This window comes from Lissotriton vulgaris, chromosome 9 (genome assembly GCF_964263255.1).
Source record: "Lissotriton vulgaris chromosome 9, aLisVul1.2, whole genome shotgun sequence".
Taxonomy (NCBI): Eukaryota; Metazoa; Chordata; class Amphibia; order Caudata; family Salamandridae; genus Lissotriton; species Lissotriton vulgaris.
Window position 1 is genome coordinate 355249907 of NC_141697.1, and position 21094 is coordinate 355271000.

The 21094-nt window shown below is 47.7% G+C and overlaps 2 protein-coding genes across 3 annotated transcripts in view; one reads left to right on the forward strand and one right to left on the reverse strand.

Annotated features, from left to right (window-relative positions):
* PPP4R4 (protein phosphatase 4 regulatory subunit 4) overlaps window positions 1–21094 on the forward strand; it is a 1899245-nt gene that overhangs the window by 1189184 nt on the left and 688967 nt on the right. The window lies entirely within an intron of this gene.
* LOC147690122 (uncharacterized) lies at window positions 3409–7947 on the reverse strand. The gene is made up of 2 exons (XM_086936641.1): window positions 6448–7947; window positions 3409–3678 (listed from the first exon to the last, which is right to left on the reverse strand). The coding sequence occupies exons 1-2, from the start codon at window positions 7945–7947 to the stop codon at window positions 3409–3411; spliced, it is 1770 nt and encodes a 589-aa protein (XP_086792767.1).

Sequence of the window (21094 nt, forward strand, 5' to 3'; positions counted from 1 at the left end):
TAAGAAGGACGTTCTGATTCTGAGAACAAATCCAAAATTCATCCCGAAGGTTCCATCTGAATGAGCCGGCAATTTTAAAATCTTTTTTCCCACGACCTTCTACACTAGCTGAGAGGTCTTTACATTCTTTGGACGTTCAGAGATGTCTGAAATGTTATCTGGAACGCACAAAACCTTTCAGGAAGTCTCCTCAACTGTTTGTCTCTTATAGTGCTCCGCGGAAGGGACTTCCGCTGTCAAAGCACAGTGTCTCATGTTGGATTTCCAATGCTATCCAATTTTGCCATCAAGAATGGGGCAAGCCGCTGGAAAGACGAGTTCGTGCTCATTTAACGAGATCTATGGCATCGTCAGTGGCTCTATTTTCAGGAGTCCCTATCAAGGACATCTGTAGGGCAGGTACGTGGAGCAGTACCCACACCTTCACGAAACACTACTGCCTGGATTCTTCTATGAAGAATGATGCAGCTGTTGTACAGGCTGACAAGAGAAATCTTTTTCAATGAGAGGTGAGCTTTCCCTGCAATCCCTCCTTCCTGTATTGCCCATTTTGTATCACTTGTTGTATTCCTGGCTATGGTAACATTTATGGTGTGTTTCCTGTGAGGATAACTATGTAGCATGTAATGCTATTCATGTAAGAAAATGTGCTTTTATGGCTTACTGCTAGCTATTCTGATACAAAGCATGGGAATCTATGAAAGTTCCAATACTGGGGCAAGAAAACAAGTTACTTAGCTGTAACTTTGGTTCCCCAGTATTGGTAACTTTCATAGATTCCCATGCGCCCACCCTCCTCCCCTGGGAAAGCTTGGCCTATTTTAATGTTATAATTGCGTTACACAACGGCTACGAAAATCTGAGGCTCTGAGGCTCTATCAGGAAGGTTCCAAGGGGTGAGGCTTTTCTGATTGGTTGTCGCAGAAAGTTTGGTCTCTTTATACAAAAAGAGGTTGATAAGCTACAAAATAAGATGAGGCCTAGGCCTAGTTTTCCCTTTTGTACCTATTACTATGGTATTTTTTTTTTTATTTACTAAGGCCCCATTCTGACGACGGGGAATGATACTAAGCATGGGAATCTATGAAAGTTACCAATACTGGGGAACCAAAGTTACAGGTAAGTAACTTGTTTTCTTATTTACAAGCAGAAAGAGAAATGTCATGACCAAAAGATGAGCTATGAAGTTCTTAAAACTCACACGTTGCAAAGAAGCCAACTGGAGGGCTATTGGGAAAGTTACAAATGATATAAGGACATAGAAGCTATCTTCATAAAAAAATACGTGAGACTGCCCACCTCCCTGTCTGTCTGCAGTAGCTTGCCAAAAGGACATCTGGTTTTGTACAGTGAAGCACTTTTTTTTAAATCTCAACCGGCCCTTAATACTTTTTTTTGTAATGAACCTCAGCTCAGTTAACCATGAATAGGGTCATGCATATACATAGATCCCACAATTAAAAGCAAATCACGTAAACATTTTATTCTTCAAAAAGCCTAATAAAGAGTTCATAAAAAGCACCTTTTCATGCTCAAAACCTAATCAACATCACTGGTATAATTGTTCTTTGGTCCAATTACAATCAGCACAACCATCTTGACATTTCTTGAGTAATTCTTTGTCCCAATCCTCAATCCAACAGTAATACCTGAGCCTTGCTCATCTTTAAACACTGAATATTCATTCCAGCTTCCATCTTCACTCTACAGTCAACTAGCCAAGGTTAGAATGAACAAAAAACAGACAGCTGCACCCACAGTAACAAGAGTAGCAGGTCAAGATTTGATGTAGATTGCCTTCCTTGGGAGTAAATTTGCTGTGTTTATTAAAATGAGTTTGGGTGCATGCCACATTGGGTTTTTGTTTCCTCAATCACAATGTGTATTTCGCTTCACGTCCAGCAATATCTCAAGATGTAGCTACCTTCGTTATGTGAATAGAATCCCTGATGGTGGCCTCCAGTGAGTTTGACAGAAGCTGCAGTCAAATGGAAAGGCTACCAGACATCAAGCGACAACCACACACTTTAAAGAATATCAATATAAATAAAATATGGTGTGGAGAATCGACTGTCCAATCTTGGAATGACTACATTGGGCTTCTGGTCGAGTTTCAAAAACTGTAACACTCTCCAGGGACGCCACAGTTGTCACCCTTCTGTGCACCTTCTTGCATGCCAACTCAGATACAAAGGAAGATTCATGCAGTTGATGGTGAATCTGCCTCCTCTCTTGCACCACTGTCTCATGAGCTATCAGGATGCAGATCTCAGATTCTCAGCTTGTGATCAGAGACAGCAGCATCAGTATAAATATACAAATTCTTGAGAGAAGCTTTGTCATGCAAAAAAGTGAAATTGAAACAGTTAAAAACATGCAGGTAAACACTTACAATGTTGTAATATTAGCGGTAAAACTACAGACATTATGAAATTACCTGTGAGCTTGAAATTAATATTGACAGTGGCAACAAGTCCCAGGATGTGATCTTAGCTCCTGCAATTTTGAATGGGCCTTGGCACAAAGAAAATCATTCAACCTCTTCTGACAGGGTGTAAAAAAATAACAATTATGAAAAAGTAACAATCTACCAACATGTAATTTGTTTAGACAGCACATTAAGTGGCCTTGAAAGAATCTCAAATGGGGGCCACTGATATGCAAACCACCTTTACAGAAACACTGGTTCTGAAGGTGGGTGTCTCTGTGGGGGTATGCACCTTGTCAGAGAAAGATATTATGACTAAATTAACTCCAAACAATGAATATTTAGATAAAGGCGAGGTCAATAATGCACCAGGGGTCTGGCCAAAAAGCCACAGAAAGACAGTGAGTCATTATAACCTTGTGTACGTGGGGGTGTGGCGGACCGGAATATCAAGCGCGGAGGCCGTATATAGTGGGCAATGTTTGATTTATTTCCGTACGGTTGTACAGGACAGGGTGTTTAGCAAGAGTCAATGATCCAGAAATAAAAGGTACAGCTCCACGGGTGGAAGAGGGGTCCAGGTCCGGTAACGATGTCAGCGGGCTCTCCGGGTCTTCTACTCTTGGGGTGTCCTCGGAGGTACCGGGAGAAAACAAAGAAAAGAAAGGAGCCGTTAGTCCTGCCGGACTTCTCTCGTCAAATCCCTGTTACCAGCACCGGGAAGTGTGAGGGTTAGGAAGGCGAAAGTGAGGAGGGGTCGGAAGGGTTAGGGTAGGGATGGACACAAGCTGGGTATCGAGAAACAGTAGGGGTGTAGGATGGTGTGACGTGAGGATTAAAGGGTTTCTGTACAACGTGGAGGAGTGCTTTACAATATGTACACGGTGCTCCGAGTGACGACGTGAGACTAAAGGGTAGTTCAATTTTATAAAAAGGAGTTATTTACACTGCACCTAATGTGCTCTCAGAGGGGTTCCGTATCACTCACCCGCTCCGCCGCAACTCTCCAAGTTGAGTTGCGGCCGCTCCCCAGCAACCTCCGGTGGACTCCACCAATCCTCGGACCACTCTTCGTCCTCTTCACTCGTCCTCTCCTTCACCGCTCCAGTCGGGGTCTCCTGCCACAAGCTCGCTCCGACGCCGGACTGTTTCCTGGGTCTGGTATTTCTAGTGTCCTGGTCACGTGAGGGGGAGGTACTTCCGGGGTCATGTGGTAGTGCTTCCGTGTTTCCGTCGTCCCTGATTGGGTCCTGGAACAGAGGACAGAGGGTTGGACATTTGGTGGGTTGGGCTGCTACTACGGACGCTCTGGCCGGGTTCTCTATCGTACGGGAAGGACTGCAATACCGTGGTGTGTGACGGGTATGTGGGGCCGCCGTATCACATCCCCTTCCCCTAGCTGTCTTTCTAGTACGGGTGTGGGCCATGGGATAACGGGAGAGGAAATCGGCATTGCCCTGTTCAGTCCCTTTACGGTGCAATGTCCGAAATCTGTAAGGTTGCAGAGCTAGGAACCACCGGAGGACCCGGTCATTATGTCCTTTATTACGGGCCATCCACTCCAGAGGGGCGTGGTCAGTATAGATGACAAACTCTCTCCCTTCCAGATAATATCTTAAACTTTCCACCGCCCATTTAATGGCCAATGCTTCCTTCTCTACAACAGCATAATTGGTTTCGCGGGGATACAGTTTACGGCTCAGGTATAAAATGGGGTTCTCGTTCCCTTTGTCGTCTTTCTGTGAAAGGACCGCCCCTAAACCCTGGTCTGAGGCGTCTGTCTGCAGGAGGAAAGTCCGTGAATAATCCGGACTGACCAATACCGGTTTAGAGGTTAATGCTGCTTTGAGTCGAGAAAAGGCTAACAGTAGAACAGGGTTGGGATTCTTGAGGAGGGTTTCTGTTTTTGTGGACTTCCTTAGGAGATCAGTGAGGGGAGCTGCAGTCTGGGAAAAATTGGGTATGAACCTGCGGTAATAACCTAATAGGCCTAGGAATGCCCGGAGGTCTTTTCGAGACTGGGGAAATGGAATGGATTGAATGGCCTCAACCTTCTTGGCCTGTGGACGTATCATTCCTTCTCCTAAGAGGTAGCCCAAGTACTTCACCGAGGTAGCCGCTAGCGTGGTTTTTGCAGGATTAATGGTGAACCCAAAAGAGCCAAGGGACCTAACGACTTTGTTGAGGTGATCGAGGTGTTCCGCCCAACTATTGCTATAGATAACAATATCGTCGAGGTAGGCCCCGGCATACCCTGAGTGTGGTCTTAACACTTGGTTCATCGCCCTTTGGAAGGTGGCGGGTGCCCCGTGTAGCCCAAAAGGTAATACTGTGAATTGGAATAGGCCGTCTGGGGTAGAAAAGGCAGTTTTCTTTCGGTCTTGTGTTCTAAGGGGAATCTGCCAGTAGCCCTTGCAGAGATCTAACGTAGATATGTATCGGGCCTTCCCTATGCTCTCGACCATCTCATCGACCCGTGGAAGGGGATAAGTGTCGAAGGTAGATATTTTATTTACCTCCCTGAAGTCTATGCAAAACCTCACGGACCCGTCAGGCTTAGGCACTAGAACTATGGGGGAATTCCATTCACTGATGGAAGGCTCAATGATCCCCATACCCAACATTAGTTCGGTTTCTTGTCTGATCACGTTCCTACGGGCTTCAGGGACCCGGTAGGGTCGAAGCCGTACAATTTTACCAGGCTCTGTGTGTATGCTGTGTTCTGTGATGGTCGTGTGACCTGGTGAAGAGGAAAACACACTCTGTAGGGGTTGTAGGGCCTCTCGGAGACTCTGTCTCTGTTCTTCAGTCATCTCGGGGTCAAAGCATGACTCAAATAAGAAAGGGGTTGGCATGTCGTTGGTGGATAGGACGGGTCGGGGTCCCTCCCATTTTTTAAGAAGATTGACATGGTACACCTGTGTGGTGCCTCGAACAGGATCGAGCTCTACTTCGTAGGTGACCGGGGTCACTTGGCGAAGAATCGCATAGGGTCCTTGCCACTGTCCTAACAGTTTGTGATCTGATGACGGTCTCATCAGAAGAACTAGATCCCCATTGTTAAAGGAACGTGGTTTGGTACCCTTATCATATTGCCGTTTCTGGCTAGCTTGTGCGTTTTCCATATTCTGACGGACAATGTCACGTAGCTGGGCGAGATGTGTTTTTAGATTTTCAACATATTCTGGCAGGGGTCGGGTTCTGTCAGGTTCGGCCTCCCAGGCTTCTTGAGCCATGTCCAGAAGGGTGCGGGGTGGTCGACCATACAGCAACTCATAGGGAGAATATCCGGTGCTGCTCTGAGTTTTGCAGCGAATGGCAAACAAGGCCAACGGCAACATCTCCTCCCACCTCTTTGCCTCTAAGGCCAACATTTTCTTCAGTGTTAACTTCAGGGTGGCATTGTATCGTTCTACCAACCCATCTGTCTGGGGGTGGTAGGCGGACGTGCGGATCTGTTTTATGCCGAGGTTTGAACATACTTGTTTCATTAGGGATGAGACGAACGGAGTGCCTTGATCCGTAAGGATCTCCCTGGGAAACCCTACGCGTGAGAATATGGAGATGAGGGCTTTAGCTATGGTCTGTGTTGTAGGTTGGCGTAAGGGCACTGCCTCAGGGAAGCGAGTGGCGTAATCCACCAGAACTAGGGCATAACGACAGCCACTGCGGGAGGGAAGTAAGGGGCCTATGATGTCCATTCCAACCCGGGTGAAGGGGATATCAATGAGCGGTAGAGGGAGTAAGGGAGCCCTGGGGGGACGATATCTACTGTTTCTCTGACAGACTGGGCACTCTCTACAATATTGTCGGACCTCCTGATGTACTCCGGGCCAATAAAATTTCTCCAGGATGGACAAACTGGTTTTTTCGTCGCTGAAGTGACCCCCTAGGAGATGGCTGTGGGCCAGGAAGAGCACCTTCTCTCTAAAGGGTCCGGGAATCAATAGCTGTGGTGGTTGGTTTGGGTTCCCTTTTCTATAGAGTAGTCCGTTCTTTTTAAAGAAATAGGGACATACGTGAAGGGGGTCTTCCTGTTCTAAGGCCTTTCCCCAGGCCTCTTGTAGGACGGGATCTTCCTGTTGCGATGCCCGGAACTCTCTATCTGTTTGCCAAGGATGGACATCGGGAACCACCGGGTAGGCGGTGGTGTGGTTTCGCTTTTCTTGTCTCTTCTGATTACGGGATTTCCGGGCTTTGGTCGGATCTTCAGCCAGCGGTTGTTCCCCGGAAAAGGGTGCTTCTCCCCACCATTGGTTCAGGGAGTCTGTAGTGTCGTGCACCAATTTAGGGAGACCAGCATAGTCACTCCCTAGGATCACTTGCTCAGGAAGGTTTGGTATTAGACCTACAGTGAGTTCAGTCCCGGGATCAGCTGGGTGCCGTACTCGCACCTGGGTGGTGGGGTACCTTTTTGTGTCTCCGTGTACGCATTGGATGGCGACGGTTCCTGTGGGTGGTCTGGGTGGGGTTGGTAGGTCCTGGGGCCGTAGAACGCTCTGGCGACAGCCCGTGTCAGCCAAAGCCAGGAGGGGATGTCCGTCCACATACACGGGACAACGGAACGGAGGGGGTTTTTCCCCGGGTGTTGCACACACATAGTTCTGTACCAGGCCTATCTCCATGGGTTCGTCTTTCTGTGGACATACACGTGCTATATGTCCATAGCCGCCGCAGTTGTAACACTGTGGACCCGGAGTGGGTGGTCTGTATATGAGCGGTGGTGGCAGCAGGGAAGGCGGCTCCGTTTTCCTTGGAGGAGGGGGTCGCTGGGGTCTGACTGCATTGATATGCGCTCGGTGGGGATGATCATCTCTGCCCCTGGATGTTTCTTGGGCTCGGCTGTATGCACTCGCGATCTCCACCGCGCTGTCGAGGGTGAGTCGTGCATGTTGTCGCACCCATTTTTGGGTGGCCGGATGTAGGGATGCCAGGAATTGCTCGAGATATATCTTTGCTAGGATATCCTCCTTTGTGGAGGTGTCGGGGCGTAACCATCGATTGGCGAGATCTTTAATCCGGAAGGACAGAGCCCTGGGGGTTTCTTGGGGCCCTTCCTTGGCTTGGCGTAATTTCACTCTATAGGTCTCGTCATCTATGCCCAGCCTTTCCAGGATACACTTCTTGATGTCATCATAGGGTGTGTTGCCTTGTATATTGGCTTGCTGATAGGCCGCTTGGAGGTCTCCGGTTAGTAGCGGTCCCAAATATTGCCCCCATCGATCGGCTGGCCAGGAGGCGGCCTGTGCTAGTCTTTCAAAGTTCGTAAAAAAGTAGTCCGGATCATCGCCAGGAACGTACTTTTGTAGGACTACTGAGGGGAGGGAGGTTATGGGTCTTTGTTGTTGTTGTCCAAGGACGTCCGTTAATTTCCCCATAGCCTGGTCGTGAGCATCCCCTTGGCCCTTGAGGACGTCATGCAGTTGCCCCCGATCTTCCTCAGCAGTTTTCAAAAACTTCTCCATCAGCTTTCCCAACATCTCCTGGGACTCGGCCATTTTCTGCACGACGGCCTCCATGCCTCCGGATCCCACTTCTGACACCAACTGTGTACGTGGGGGTGTGGCGGACCGGAATATCAAGCGCGGAGGCCGTATATAGTGGGCAATGTTTGATTTATTTCCGTACGGTTGTACAGGACAGGGTGTTTAGCAAGAGTCAATGATCCAGAAATAAAAGGTACAGCTCCACGGGTGGAAGAGGGGTCCAGGTCCGGTAACGATGTCAGCGGGCTCTCCGGGTCTTCTACTCTTGGGGTGTCCTCGGAGGTACCGGGAGAAAACAAAGAAAAGAAAGGAGCCGTTAGTCCTGCCGGACTTCTCTCGTCAAATCCCTGTTACCAGCACCGGGAAGTGTGAGGGTTAGGAAGGCGAAAGTGAGGAGGGGTCGGAAGGGTTAGGGTAGGGATGGACACAAGCTGGGTATCGAGAAACAGTAGGGGTGTAGGATGGTGTGACGTGAGGATTAAAGGGTTTCTGTACAACGTGGAGGAGTGCTTTACAATATGTACACGGTGCTCCGAGTGACGACGTGAGACTAAAGGGTAGTTCAATTTTATAAAAAGGAGTTATTTACACTGCACCTAATGTGCTCTCAGAGGGGTTCCGTATCACTCACCCGCTCCGCCGCAACTCTCCAAGTTGAGTTGCGGCCGCTCCCCAGCAACCTCCGGTGGACTCCACCAATCCTCGGACCACTCTTCGTCCTCTTCACTCGTCCTCTCCTTCACCGCTCCAGTCGGGGTCTCCTGCCACAAGCTCGCTCCGACGCCGGACTGTTTCCTGGGTCTGGTATTTCTAGTGTCCTGGTCACGTGAGGGGGAGGTACTTCCGGGGTCATGTGGTAGTGCTTCGTGTTTCCGTCGTCCCTGATTGGGTCCTGGAACAGAGGACAGAGGGTTGGACATTTGGTGGGTTGGGCTGCTACTACGGACGCTCTGGCCGGGTTCTCTATCGTACGGGAAGGACTGCAATACCGTGGTGTGTGACGGGTATGTGGGGCCGCCGTATCACAAACCTCAAATAGGGGCTGTAAGAAAGCAAGATGGGAAGAATCCCTAGAATAAGACAGACTCTTAAAATACAACAAATTATTTCCATAAATCTCATGTGGATATGACGAAGATTGATTTGGTCCATTCGCAAAAACCTAGGTACTGTGCAGAGAGTAGGAGCATGTGAGGCTGAGGCTTCATCCATTTCAATGTCAATTGATATATAGAAGGAGAATGTAGCAGGCCTCAGCAAACCATTACCTGATGATATGTCTGTCTACCATTTCACCATTTGATATAGGGCTTGAGATGCAATCTCATGATGCAGAGATAAAGGCTGATAACTGAAAAACACAACAATTAATCTTATAAATTCCAGATAATACAAATGAGGAAGGACATTACTCATGTGATTGGACAGTGAGAAGAACCAACAAGAGTACAAGACATGCAATGGACACTCAAAGATCTGGAAAATCATCTCCACAGGAATAACCTGCATGGACACAGCATGTTAGAAGGCCGTGATCCCTGACAACTCGATACTGAACTTTTCCCAAAATATCTTCAAGAATTATCTGACGGGGTTTTGGCTCTCAGAACTGGTATGCCCACATGTTCCCATTTTGCATCAGGACACAAAGATCCTCAGAGAAAAAAGTGCTGACTATTTGACTTCAGGGACAAACCATAAAGGTCAATTAAAGTGATTTCCGCCTTGGACCAACTATGGAAGGGAGAAATCTCTTCCATCATCCAATGATTGGAAAACGTAGATTTGTACAAGTTTGTTTGATAAAGCAGACAAGGCCAGATGAAGTAGTCTTGTCTGTGGTCCAGCATGGTCCACTTATATCCCAATCATCTTCCCTAAATGAAGACAGGAGGCAAATAGAGTACCTGTGGAAAAACAATAATATGATGCAGCCTTATCCATCATGGTAGTTATCAGTAGAGTTATACTTGCCAGATACAATCACCAGCTCTGACATGGCACAGTGCAATCCATGAATTTGCTACCAGAGGATAGTGTTATAGTGGCTGAAGCATAATCAAAAAACATGAACAGGAATCTTCAACCATTATCTTCATATCCATGGTCCTCAAAAGTTAAGGAAGTCTGTATAGCACTCCATTCTGTGCACAGGTAAAAATTATGGATTGTGTTTTAATCGGTAGGTATTACCAGGAAAGCGCATAGTTGAAGGACTTCGATCAGTTAGGAAGGTTGCCAATACAACAAAATCTGTATGATGATGTGACTGATACTTGCTGTTTTAAGCTAAAAGTTATCTAATGTGCAGGTGTCGGCATCTTCCACTCAAGGAAGTGCAGAACACCCTTGAAGGGAAGATGTCTTACATATACACAACTCTAGCTCTATTCCTTTTCCAAAATCCAACTTTCAATGCCAGGTTTGAAAATGTTATTCTACTGGGTAATGTGCAATGTACAACATGGAGCATTATGGCTCCTGGGCCTGCTAACTCATTGAAAGGTTTCAGTTAATTCAATGCCAAAGAAATCTTCAAGCAAGTAAGAAACAACATTCATATTTGATTAACAGTGCACACTTGTGATCGTGTATTAGTATTTCTCTTCATGGGTGTACATGAATATTTTAAAAACATGTTTTAAGTATGTTTTTACTCTAGCGAAAGCCCAATACAAGTGGGGCAGCTTAAATAAGTGGATGTTTCTTATGTTTCTTCTGTTGTTTAGAGGAGTTTTTTGTGGCAGTCAGGGACTCAGTGTCTCAGAAACCAGGCCGGAGGAGGAGGAGCCGCAGCTAGCTCCTCTGTGCTCTGAAAAGTGCTGGTCAACTTCAGCAGCGCAGGATGTTTCCATTGCTCCTTCACATGCGGGTTAAGGGTACCATTGAGACACCGGCCATTCAACCTTTAAACCCAGTAGGGAGTACTACAGTGGGATAAAAAATTGGAGCCAAAATAAAGTGTTTCTTGACCAAGGGTAAAGCAAAGCATCCGAGGGCTGAGGGCACGCAGCAAAGTGCATATTATTTGCAAGCCCTGGCCAAGGATAATTATGGCGGCCATGATGGAATCATTTCCTGGTCGCTCGTTGGCTGGAATGGATTTGAAATTGGATCCAATCAAGCAATGCCTAGCAACAATTTAATTGAACATTTTTAAGCTCAATCAGCATAACCTTATGAGCGATAAAGCACCTCATGTCGGACCTGTGGCATTAACTGGCAGTACCAGTATTGAGGGTTGTAGCCGCTGTGGCCAGTGTACATGGAGACAGGAGCAGTCATCACCACAAAAATCTGTTTTGGAGAGTGCTATTCATCCTTCACAGACCCTTATTGAAAGAAGCCTACTTGGTATTAAGGATTAAGGGGGGGTTCCTCAATAGAGAATCCTAGGTTGAAAGACTGCCCTGGGATTGGCAAGCCCAGCAATGTGTCCGCAATCTCCTTCAGTGCCAACCACAACACGTCAGGGCTGCTGGTTTATCGTCCTCCTGGTCCTGTGAAGGAGTTTAAATCCTCAGTCATTGAAGTCGCCTGTGCCCTGTCAATGAGCACTGCTAATTTTACCATTCTTGGCGACCTCAATTTACATTTCGACAGCCACACTGACACAGAAGTCACTAGCTTTTTGACAGATCTGGCAGCCTGCGAACTGAGCCAACTAGTTGCAGGGTCCACACACACTGCAGGTCATCTGCTTGACCCTGTTTTTTCTAACCTTCCTACCCTTAATGTGAATACACCTCGCCCGGTTTGCTGGACAGACCACCTTCTGATTTCTATGTCCCTCCCCATCTCAGAACCTTTGCTCAGAATCACTCCAAAGTCATGCTGCAGGCGCCCCTGGCGAAAACTGAATCTCAAGCAATTCCACGCTTTGCTCGCTTTAGAAACTCCTAAACTGCCCAATGAGCCAGATGTGGCATATAAAACACTCTGTGATTGGATTTTTCACATTTTGGACTCGCTTATCCCGGCCACCTGGTCAAAATGCCGCAACTCAAATTCCAACCCTTGGTTTTCGGACAGTTTAGCTACACAACGAAAAACCTGTAAAAAACTGGAACCAGACTGGCGGAGGGATTATGATCAGGCAGCTAAAAGCCGGTATTATTTTGTATACTTGTAGAGCGCAGCCTGTCACCCAGAGGGCATCCTGGCGCTTTGAACTTCGGGGCGGAAACGCTACTCGCTGCTCAGGCAATTTTCGGAAACAGATGCGTTTTCAGCGCTTTCCTAAATGGTAGGTAATCCTTGTGGCTTCTCAGAGAGAGAGGCAAGGAGTTCCAAAGTCTGGCCGCCGCAACACTAAATGAGCGGCCACCCATCCTAACTCTCTGGAACCTCGGGACCACCAACAAGTTGGCCGAAGATGAGCGAAGGGGCCGCAAGGCAGAGTACCAAGCAAACATGTCACGAAGTGGGACTGGGCCCTGTTGGTGTACTGCCTTAAACACCAGACACGCGGCCTTATACACCACTCGCAGATGCACCGGGAGCCAGTGCAGGTCTCTTAAAGCAAGAGTGGAAGAGCTAGACCTGGAACGCGAGAGAGCCAACTTGGCGGCCATGTTCTGCACCCGTTGTAACTTCCCCACCAGATTTTTTGGGGCCTCCAGAAGTAGCGCATTGCAGTAATCTAAACGACTTAGAAGAGTGCTGCGAACTACCTCTGGCCTGGCCTGGGCGGGGAGAAGGGGCAGAACTTTACGCAACATGCGTAGCAGCATCATGCACGTAGAGATGGTTTTATTTACGTGCAAGTCAAGCTGTAGATTAGGGCCGAAGATTACCCCCAAGTTGCGAGCTGATTCCGCCGCCGCTACTGATTCAGGAAAGGTGGTGGGCCAGAAGTTCTCTGGAAGAGCCCGCGGAATTCGATCACTGGAGCAGTGGAGCACCTCCGTCTTAGAGCTGTTAAATTGGAGGGAGTTGGCCCTTAGCCAATCCGCTGTGGCTGCCATACAGTGATGAAATGTCTCCAGCGAGACCGCGTTGTTTCCTTCCAGAGAAAAGACCAGCTGGGTGTTGTCGGCATAATTAAAAGCCGAGACACCAAAAGATTTTATAAGCTGGACCAGGGGGCGAAGATACAGATTAAAAAGTATAGGGCTGATGGCCGAGCCCTGTGGAACCCCCTGCCCCACTTTCCTTGGCTCAGAGCGGAATGGAGGAAGCGAAACCAGCTGTTGCCGGCAACCCAGATAAGAAGCCAGCCAATCTCTTGCACTCTCTGTGACCCCGCACTCCTCCAGTCTTCTGAAGAGGGTTTGATGGCAGACCGTATCGAACGCGGCCGACATGTCGAGCAGCACTAAAAAGGCTGCCCGACCACTGTCGACACATCGTCCGAAGGTTGTCCAGTACGGTAACCAGTGCTGACTCCATCCCGTGCCCGGGGCGGAAGCCAAACTGTGTCTCATCAAACCAACCGATGTATCAGTCCACCATTAAGATCTACCATCGGGTCATACAATCGGAGCGGGCTGCTTATTATGCCAATAAAATTAAGTCCAGTAGTAACCCGGCCAAGTGCATCTTTAAAATACTTAATGATCTTAAACAAAGGAAAACTCCAGTGGCACCTGTAATCGCCTCTAAACAGCATTGCAAAGATCTCGTTACCTTTTTCGTCAGCAAAGTGGAAACTATATACAGCTCCTTTCCTCCTTTTGCGCCCCATCCTAGGCCCACACACACTCTTACGGCCTTTCCTTCAGTCTCTCAGGATGAACTTTGTTCGCTATGCTGCAAAATCAAATCGGGCTCACCAGCAGACCCTCTTAAGCCTAGCCAGTTTCTGAACGCACTGCCTGTGCTCTTGCCATCCCTGTGCCAGGTGGTGAATGCCTCGCTTTTGACTGCTGTGGTCCCCAGGCAATGGAACCAGGCTATGGTGATCCCCCTTCTTAAAAAACCCTCATTGGATCCATCCAAATTGAAAAACTTCCGTCCAATCTCTCTTTTACCTTGGGCAGCGAAGATTACAGAGGCGCATATCAATTCTATTCTAACAACATTTCTGGACAGGCACTGCATCCTGGATCTCTCACAGAACGGTTTACGCCCAGGTCACAGCACTGAGACTGCTCTCCTTGCTGTGTCTGAACACCTGCGGACCGTCCTGGATGCAGGGAAGACCCCAGCACTGATCCTGTTGGATCCCTTTTTTTTTTTTTTATATTTATTAGAGCATGTTCGAAAAATACAAGGTCAAACAGATGTTGAATTTCATATATTAATAAACAAGAGAGAAAGAAAAGAAGAAAAAAAAAATAACCTCTATGATTTTCATAATATAGAATTAACATAAGGTACACGTAAATTGTGGCAGTCGTATAATCAATTGATATCAGTATTTTGAAAAAAACGAGAAAAAAAAAAGAAAAAAAGACGAATTAAAAGAAAAAGGTTGTGAAGTTTCAATTCTCAGAGTTTTTATAATCATACTTCCCATGGTAAGTTTGCGAAAATAACTGATAGTTTTAGCCCCTCTGTCACTCATACCACCTAGCGACTGATGACCAAACCAACTCCCCATATATTCTAGATTTTTTCCCTCTAGCTTTGTAGATAGCCGTTTCCTGTTTATATATAGCTAGTAGCCTATTAAGCCATTCCTGAAATACTGGGGCCTCAGAATCCTTCCAATGAGTTGCTAAAATGATTCTATATGTTGGATCCCAGTGCTGCATTCGATACGGTCTCCCACCAGATTCTTTTATTGTGTCTAGAAGAGGCCCGGATTGTCGAACCAGCTTTGGAGTGGTTTAGATCTTTCCTCTCTGAGAGAACATTTCAATTGACCGCTCCGCTGTTTCTCTCTCGTGTCCACTCCAGTAGACAGGGTGTGCCGCAGGGCTCAGCTTTGAGTCCTGTTCTGTTCAATCTGTATGTCCAACCTTTGGCTGCAATGGCTCGGGATTGGGGTCTTTCGATTGTCTCCTATGTTTATGACACGCAGTTGGTGGTGGCCCTCTCCAAAGACACTATACGCGATGCTCCGATATTTAAGAATGGTTTGGCAGCAGTTGGGGAGTGGATGACCGCCAACTGACTCGAGCTCAATGGTAATAAATCCGAGGTGTTATTGGTATTGGTAGGGAGAGACCCCGAGCTCTGGAGTGAGCATTGGTGGCCCGTCAGTTTTGCGTGTCCACCCATTCATAAGCTGGTGGTAAAGAATCTGGGGGTGTGGATGGATTCCTACCTCAGTTTCCAGGATCATACCAAGAAAGTGGCTGGTGCCTGTTTTGGCATACTTTGGGGTCTGAAACCCCTGCTGGGGTACTCTGACCCGTCCACGCGACAAACGATTGTCCAAGCGGCTATCTTGTTAAGGCTGGACTATGCCGGATCTCTCCTCTTGGGGGCTAATGAGGCTGAGATCACTCGTCTGCAGAGAGTCCAAAATGCGACTTCCAGAGCCCTGCTTGGGCTCCCCAAAAGCTGCCCTACAAATGGTGCCATTTGCCTACATTGGCTACCTATGGCCAAGCGCATTGAGTTCAAGGCTCTCTGTCTAGCCTTTAAAATTCTGAAGTCTGCCTCCCCGAGGATCATGGGCAATTTATTAGTGCCTTATACTCCCCGGCACCCCTGCGCTCCATGGGGCAATGCACGGTCACCTTTCCTCGGGTAAAATGTACTCGTGCTGGTGGACGATCGTTCCGTAGCCTTGCTGCTAAACTCTGGACTTCCCTTCCTTCCCAGATCCGATGTTTGGACAATTATCTGAAGTTTCGTAAGGCTATCAAAACCTACCTCTTCCCTGCAGCTTAGGTTTCTCTCCTGTGTTTTGCTGCATGCAGTACCTGGACGCTTTTTTACTGGGACAGCTGTTGCGCTATATAAGATGGCTTAACATTACACCATGGACGAGCTACCAAAAGGAGAGGGTGACAGCTCAAGGCATGGGGTATGGGGCATTCCCAGGCAGAGACCAGTTACTCTACATCTGCCACCTGAATGTACACCGTATGTAGTGGTCTTGGGGAACGTACCTTCGCTTCTGCTGAGCGTCTCAGAAGACTTCTGCCAACTGAAGAATAACATTCTGTATTGGTTGAACTCTAACAGGGCACTTAGAATTAGGTCGGAGAGATACATCAACATAGTGCGCAGAGTTAATTGGATAGAGAGGATCAAAAAGAACTGCGAAGGTGACTGCATCATGATCAATTATAACCAACCCCACGTGGCAGAGAGACTCCTTTCAGTGTCCACCCAAGTACCCCTATAGGACCTACTTCGACCATCGTGGCCCTTTCCCTGGGAGACTTTTACAGCCCACTGAGTAATGTACCATCTCTTGGCGAGAGCAATACTATGAGTTTCCCTGACCATGTTCAGCATGGTTGGCAGATGGCCACTCCCAATATACCCCTTTTTAACAGCTTTGTACCTCTGGGTTCATTGGATAATTATGATTGACTTCTGGAAGGAGTTCCAGCAGAGTTGATAATTTCCACACACTAAATTGCTCCTGTCTCTTCAGGCTGTGATTTTTTTCTGGATGGCAAGGACTGTAAACTTTTCTTGCGGAACATAGCCGGGTTGTCAAGCAAGTTTTCTGACCCTGGATTGACTTTTTTTTAATAAAAATGTTTGATGTGGTATCCTTACAGGAAACATGGCCCACCGAGAACAGTTTTGTTAAAGAGGTATACAAGACCTTTTTTGTGCCTACCACTCCCTCTAGGGCAGGTAGACCTAAGGGGGGGGGGGGCTTGGTTGTTTATGTTTCCCTAGCAGTGCAATGAAGATCTGTTGTGTTGCCTACTGCTAATTCATTACTGCAAGTCTTGTTATTCTCCAGTAGGTTATGTAAACTGTTGCTCTTGATTTTGTACAACGCTACATCTTCTCTTCCAGAGGTCTGTAACATTTCTTTGTTGGGCTCCTTTTTAAGAAACCTGAATATCTCCACCTTACACCATAGTAAACTAATGATTGTAGGAGATGTTAACATTCATTTGTGTGGTGACCCAAGGGGCATGGGCCCTAGAGATATGGGTTGTCCTTGTTTGACGGGAATCCCCTTAGAACATACCAATCAGGGAGATGCCCCTAACACTTAAGTGAATGACTTTGCTCTAACCTCAGCCATGTGTAAACCGGACCCTGGTAGGAAGGTTATCAGCTCCAGCTTTACAGGGAGGGGAAGTGACTCGTTTATCGATTTTATTTTTGTTTCAACCACTCTCTTTTATCTAGTTTCAGATTTCACTTTGTATTTACAGTGAACATACCCCTCTTTGTGCCACGACTAGCTGGCCTCTACTTGCTCAAACTAGGGGTTAGGAGGTAGGGGAACTTGGAACGTTACAGATGGGGGCAGAAGGCTTAAGTGGGCACATATTACCCCAGATTCATTTTATGAGTCCTTATCAGCTAAGTGTTCATAAGGAGTTAGTGATCTAAATAGCCTCACAGGCAGAGCCATGTGACATCATTAAGGCCTCCACAGTAATTGCTTGTACCATAGGAAACTTACTCAAGGCCTCGGCTCTATGGCATCCTGACTGTGCCCCAAGGAGGTTTGATTCTGATTTCTCTGGATCATCCAGGAATTTGAAGCAAACATTAGGTATCTAACCAAGGGACCCTAGTTTAATAAAGGCCTGGCAAAGTCACTACTAAGCCTAATAGCAAGACGTAAGGCTGCGCTGAAGGAGGAGGCCTGAGGTGAGTTATTGAAGTAAACACCTTAAAGAGCAGCTTCAAGTTTTTGAGCATTGTAAAAATACCCCTTTTTGCTATTAGATTCCACAAATGCCCTCAATGCTCACATTACAGAGGATCAATGGGTAAGTAATTTTGAGGAAATGTTTAATACCCTTTAGCTGTGAGTGCAGCTAGCAGAGTGGGTGAAGGGAAATCTGCACTGGTGCTCTCAGATGAGGAAGGGCATAGTAGGGCTGTCCAGAAACAAGGCACCAGGACCATATGGGATACCCCAACCTTTATATCTCCAACTCAAACCTGTGGGTGCCCGCTCTCACCTCATTTATCAACGCTGTGGTTAGAGCCAGCCCGCCGGGGACCTGGGCTACATCCACTATTGTCTCCATTTTTTAAAAAATGCTACAGAGACAGCACCCATTGTTATAGGCCAATATCCAACGTGGACTCAGAGGTTAAGGGGGTTGTAGGTTGACTGGCTGGGCAGACTAAAATAACATTCTAGCAGATGTTCAGGATGGTTTCCGCGCTGGATGGTCAACTGTGTACCAATGTCTGAATCTGTTTATGATTGTTAACAAGTACACTGTTGCCCGCCCCGATACCATCCACCCGGCCTTCATGGACATGTCCTCCGCATTTGATTGTGTTAACAGAAGCAAGCTCTGGCTGACTATGTCGTCCATCAGGGTGGATAGACATTGTCCTTTTTTTACGAGATCTCCTCAGAGATACAAAGGCGGAGGTTCACTACACTAAAGATTTTAAGACTACTCAACAGTTTACAATACAGAGAGGGATCTGGCAGGGTTGTATTTTGGCCCCTTTCCTGTATAATTTATACATTAACAATCTGGAGAAGGTACTAGTGGAGTTCAAGGTGGACAAGCCCCAGGTGGGACGGCGCAGGGTGCCTGTACTACTGTACGCAGATGCCGCCGTCCTCATGGCCTGGACTGCCAGGGGGGCTGCAAACTTTGCTCAACTCATTTGCTCAATTCATGGAAGAACAGGACCTACTGGTTATTGACCCCTAATCCTATGTGATGCAGGTGGGCCCTTGTCTGAGTAAGTCTTACCCCTTTAAGGTTGGGTCCATTCCAGTCCCCAAGACTAGTGCTTTCTCTTACTTGGGGTTTTCGTTTAGATGTTAACATGATTTGGGGGGCTTTAAAAAGCAGAAACAAATGGGATCTGTTACGGGCCAATGCTGTTACTTTTAACTTAGCTTCTACATTGGGTAAGAGACCGATTGGGGCACTTTTGCAGACTTATAGGGCCAAGTATATTGCTACGGTGTCTTATGATAGTAAAATCTGGGGATATATACAAATAGCCAAAATCAACTTTTTGAGACAGCTTTTAAGTGTACCTCAGGGTACCACCACTATTGTAGTGCATGAAGAGGTGGGCATGGCCTATCTTTCTGATTGATTTGTTGGCCTTTCACTGTGGATAAAATGGGCTCAGCAAAGGGACAGCCTTAAACTAATAGATCTTACAGGACTGTATGGCCCTTGACCATGCTCACCATATTCCTTGGCTCAATTATATCAAGGAGGGTTTTACAAACCCGGCAAGAGCTGATTTTTTTTTAACCCGGAATCAACCAGTATGAAGGATTTGGGATGGGTAAAGGAGTCCTTTTTTAGACTGCGGACACTAAATAGGGAAAACCTCTAGCTAAGGAAGTCTAGCGTACGTAGATTTATCATCTAGAAAACCCTGAAATCAACTGAACCATACCTTTTTGGGCTATCAAGCTCCCATTTTTTTAAATTTTTTTTTAAATTTGTTTTTATTGCAGAATTAGAAACCATTGCATACAATAAATCAACCAGCACACTCATGGTGTCCCCCCGCATGGATCGAGTAAGCATATATCATACACAGCCATTCAGCCCGTATCCCGGGGGCCGAGCGGCGCAATGTTCCAAACTTCCAGCAAGAACATCATGGTGAGCATCCCTGAGGGACAATTGGTCGATAATCTCTTCATGTATCTGCATTTTACCCCCTAACACCTAACCCCCCCCCAACACTGTCCAGCATATACCAACAGTCCGGCCACATGGCGATATTGCGATCCCACCCTCCAGTCCCTCCAGTGGAGGGCCCTAACCTAACAGTGCCACGTGTCCCTGCCCCCGCGCCGCCATCTAGACAATCTCACCAGCCCCGTTAGGACAGTTACTGGCCCGGGATTACCTCCGCTTCCCAACCTGGATCCCAGTGCCCAACCCGCCCCCCAACAACCCCAAAAACAACCCCCATCCCCCCCCCAGCAACCGCTAGTGATGTGGACCATTTCCCTAACGCCATAATGTGTCCCGCTACAGATCTACTAATACCTCCCTCACTCGTAAGCCTCATGGAGTCCTTATGCACTATCTATTCAGCCCTCATTGTCCACCAGGGAATCACGCAAAGCCTGCACTATCATCTCCCACGCACGCGCTGATTCTAGGCTCTTTTCATTGTCGAGCTTCACTGCTTGTCTCATACGGAGCACACTCTCGCAATCAGACCACCTCAGCAATTCATTCGTCCACCTCCTCACAGACGGTCCCTCCCTGGACTTCCAGTGCCAGGTGATCTCCCTCTGCGCCAGTATCAGCCCCAGGTCAATAAATTTACTTGTCACCTTAGTATTTTTGGTGTGCGGGAACCAGAGCAACAAGCACGCCGCCATATCAAACTCCACCTCCCTGTCGGTCACTACATTTAGGAGTTCCCCAACCTCCGCCCAGTAAGCCTCCAGTTTCGGGCAGCCCCATAATAGATGATCCAAATCCGCGTCCAACGCCAAGCATCTCGGACACCTCGCCTCCTGCACCTGGAAATACCGTTTGATCTTCTCCGAGGTCAGGTAGGCCGTATGCAACACATAAAAATGCACCTGCTGAAAGCGTGCGTTCCTTGTGCCCTTCCACGTACGCTTAAGGATATGACCCCACACCGTGTCCGGGATGGGCCTGCCTATGCTAGCTTCCCATTTTGCTTTCAGGCCCAGGAGCGGGTCCAACCCCTCATGCAACATCCTATTATGGAGGCATGTCACCGCTTTAAAGGTGCCAGCGGCCATCACTACATACTGGCAAGCCATAGTCGTTTCTGGTTCAATGAGCCCCCCTCTCCAGTGCTTCTGCATGGCCGCCACCACGGCCGCATGTAAGAGGAAGCTCCCCTCCGGCAACCCAAACTGTTCTTGCAACGTCTGGAAGGGGACCAGCGTCCCGTCAATATACAGATCCCCCACCACTTGCAGTCCTAGCTCCTCCCATTCCCGTAATGGAGACCAATCGCCCCCATGCGGCAGCGCAGTCAGCATCCCTATCGGTATCTCTGGGGCATACGGTCGGGACGCCCTCGCTCTCCTCAGGCTCCTCTGCCAGCATAACCTGAGCGTCTTCTCCTCCATGGTGAGGCCTCGCAACTCCAGTTTCTGCTGCATGATAATGTAGGCCAGGACATGGCGTTGTATTCCCTGCTC

Excerpts from the sequence above, each read along its gene's own strand:
- LOC147690122 (XM_086936641.1), bottom strand. The coding sequence starts at position 7,947 with ATGGAGGCCGTCGTGCAGAAAATGGCCGAGTCCCAGGAGATGTTGGGA. Across the intron at positions 3,679-6,447 it reads AACAGGAAGACCCCCTTCAC|GACCCAATCAGGGACGACGG; the intron begins GTATGTCCCTAT and ends CCTCTGTTCCAG.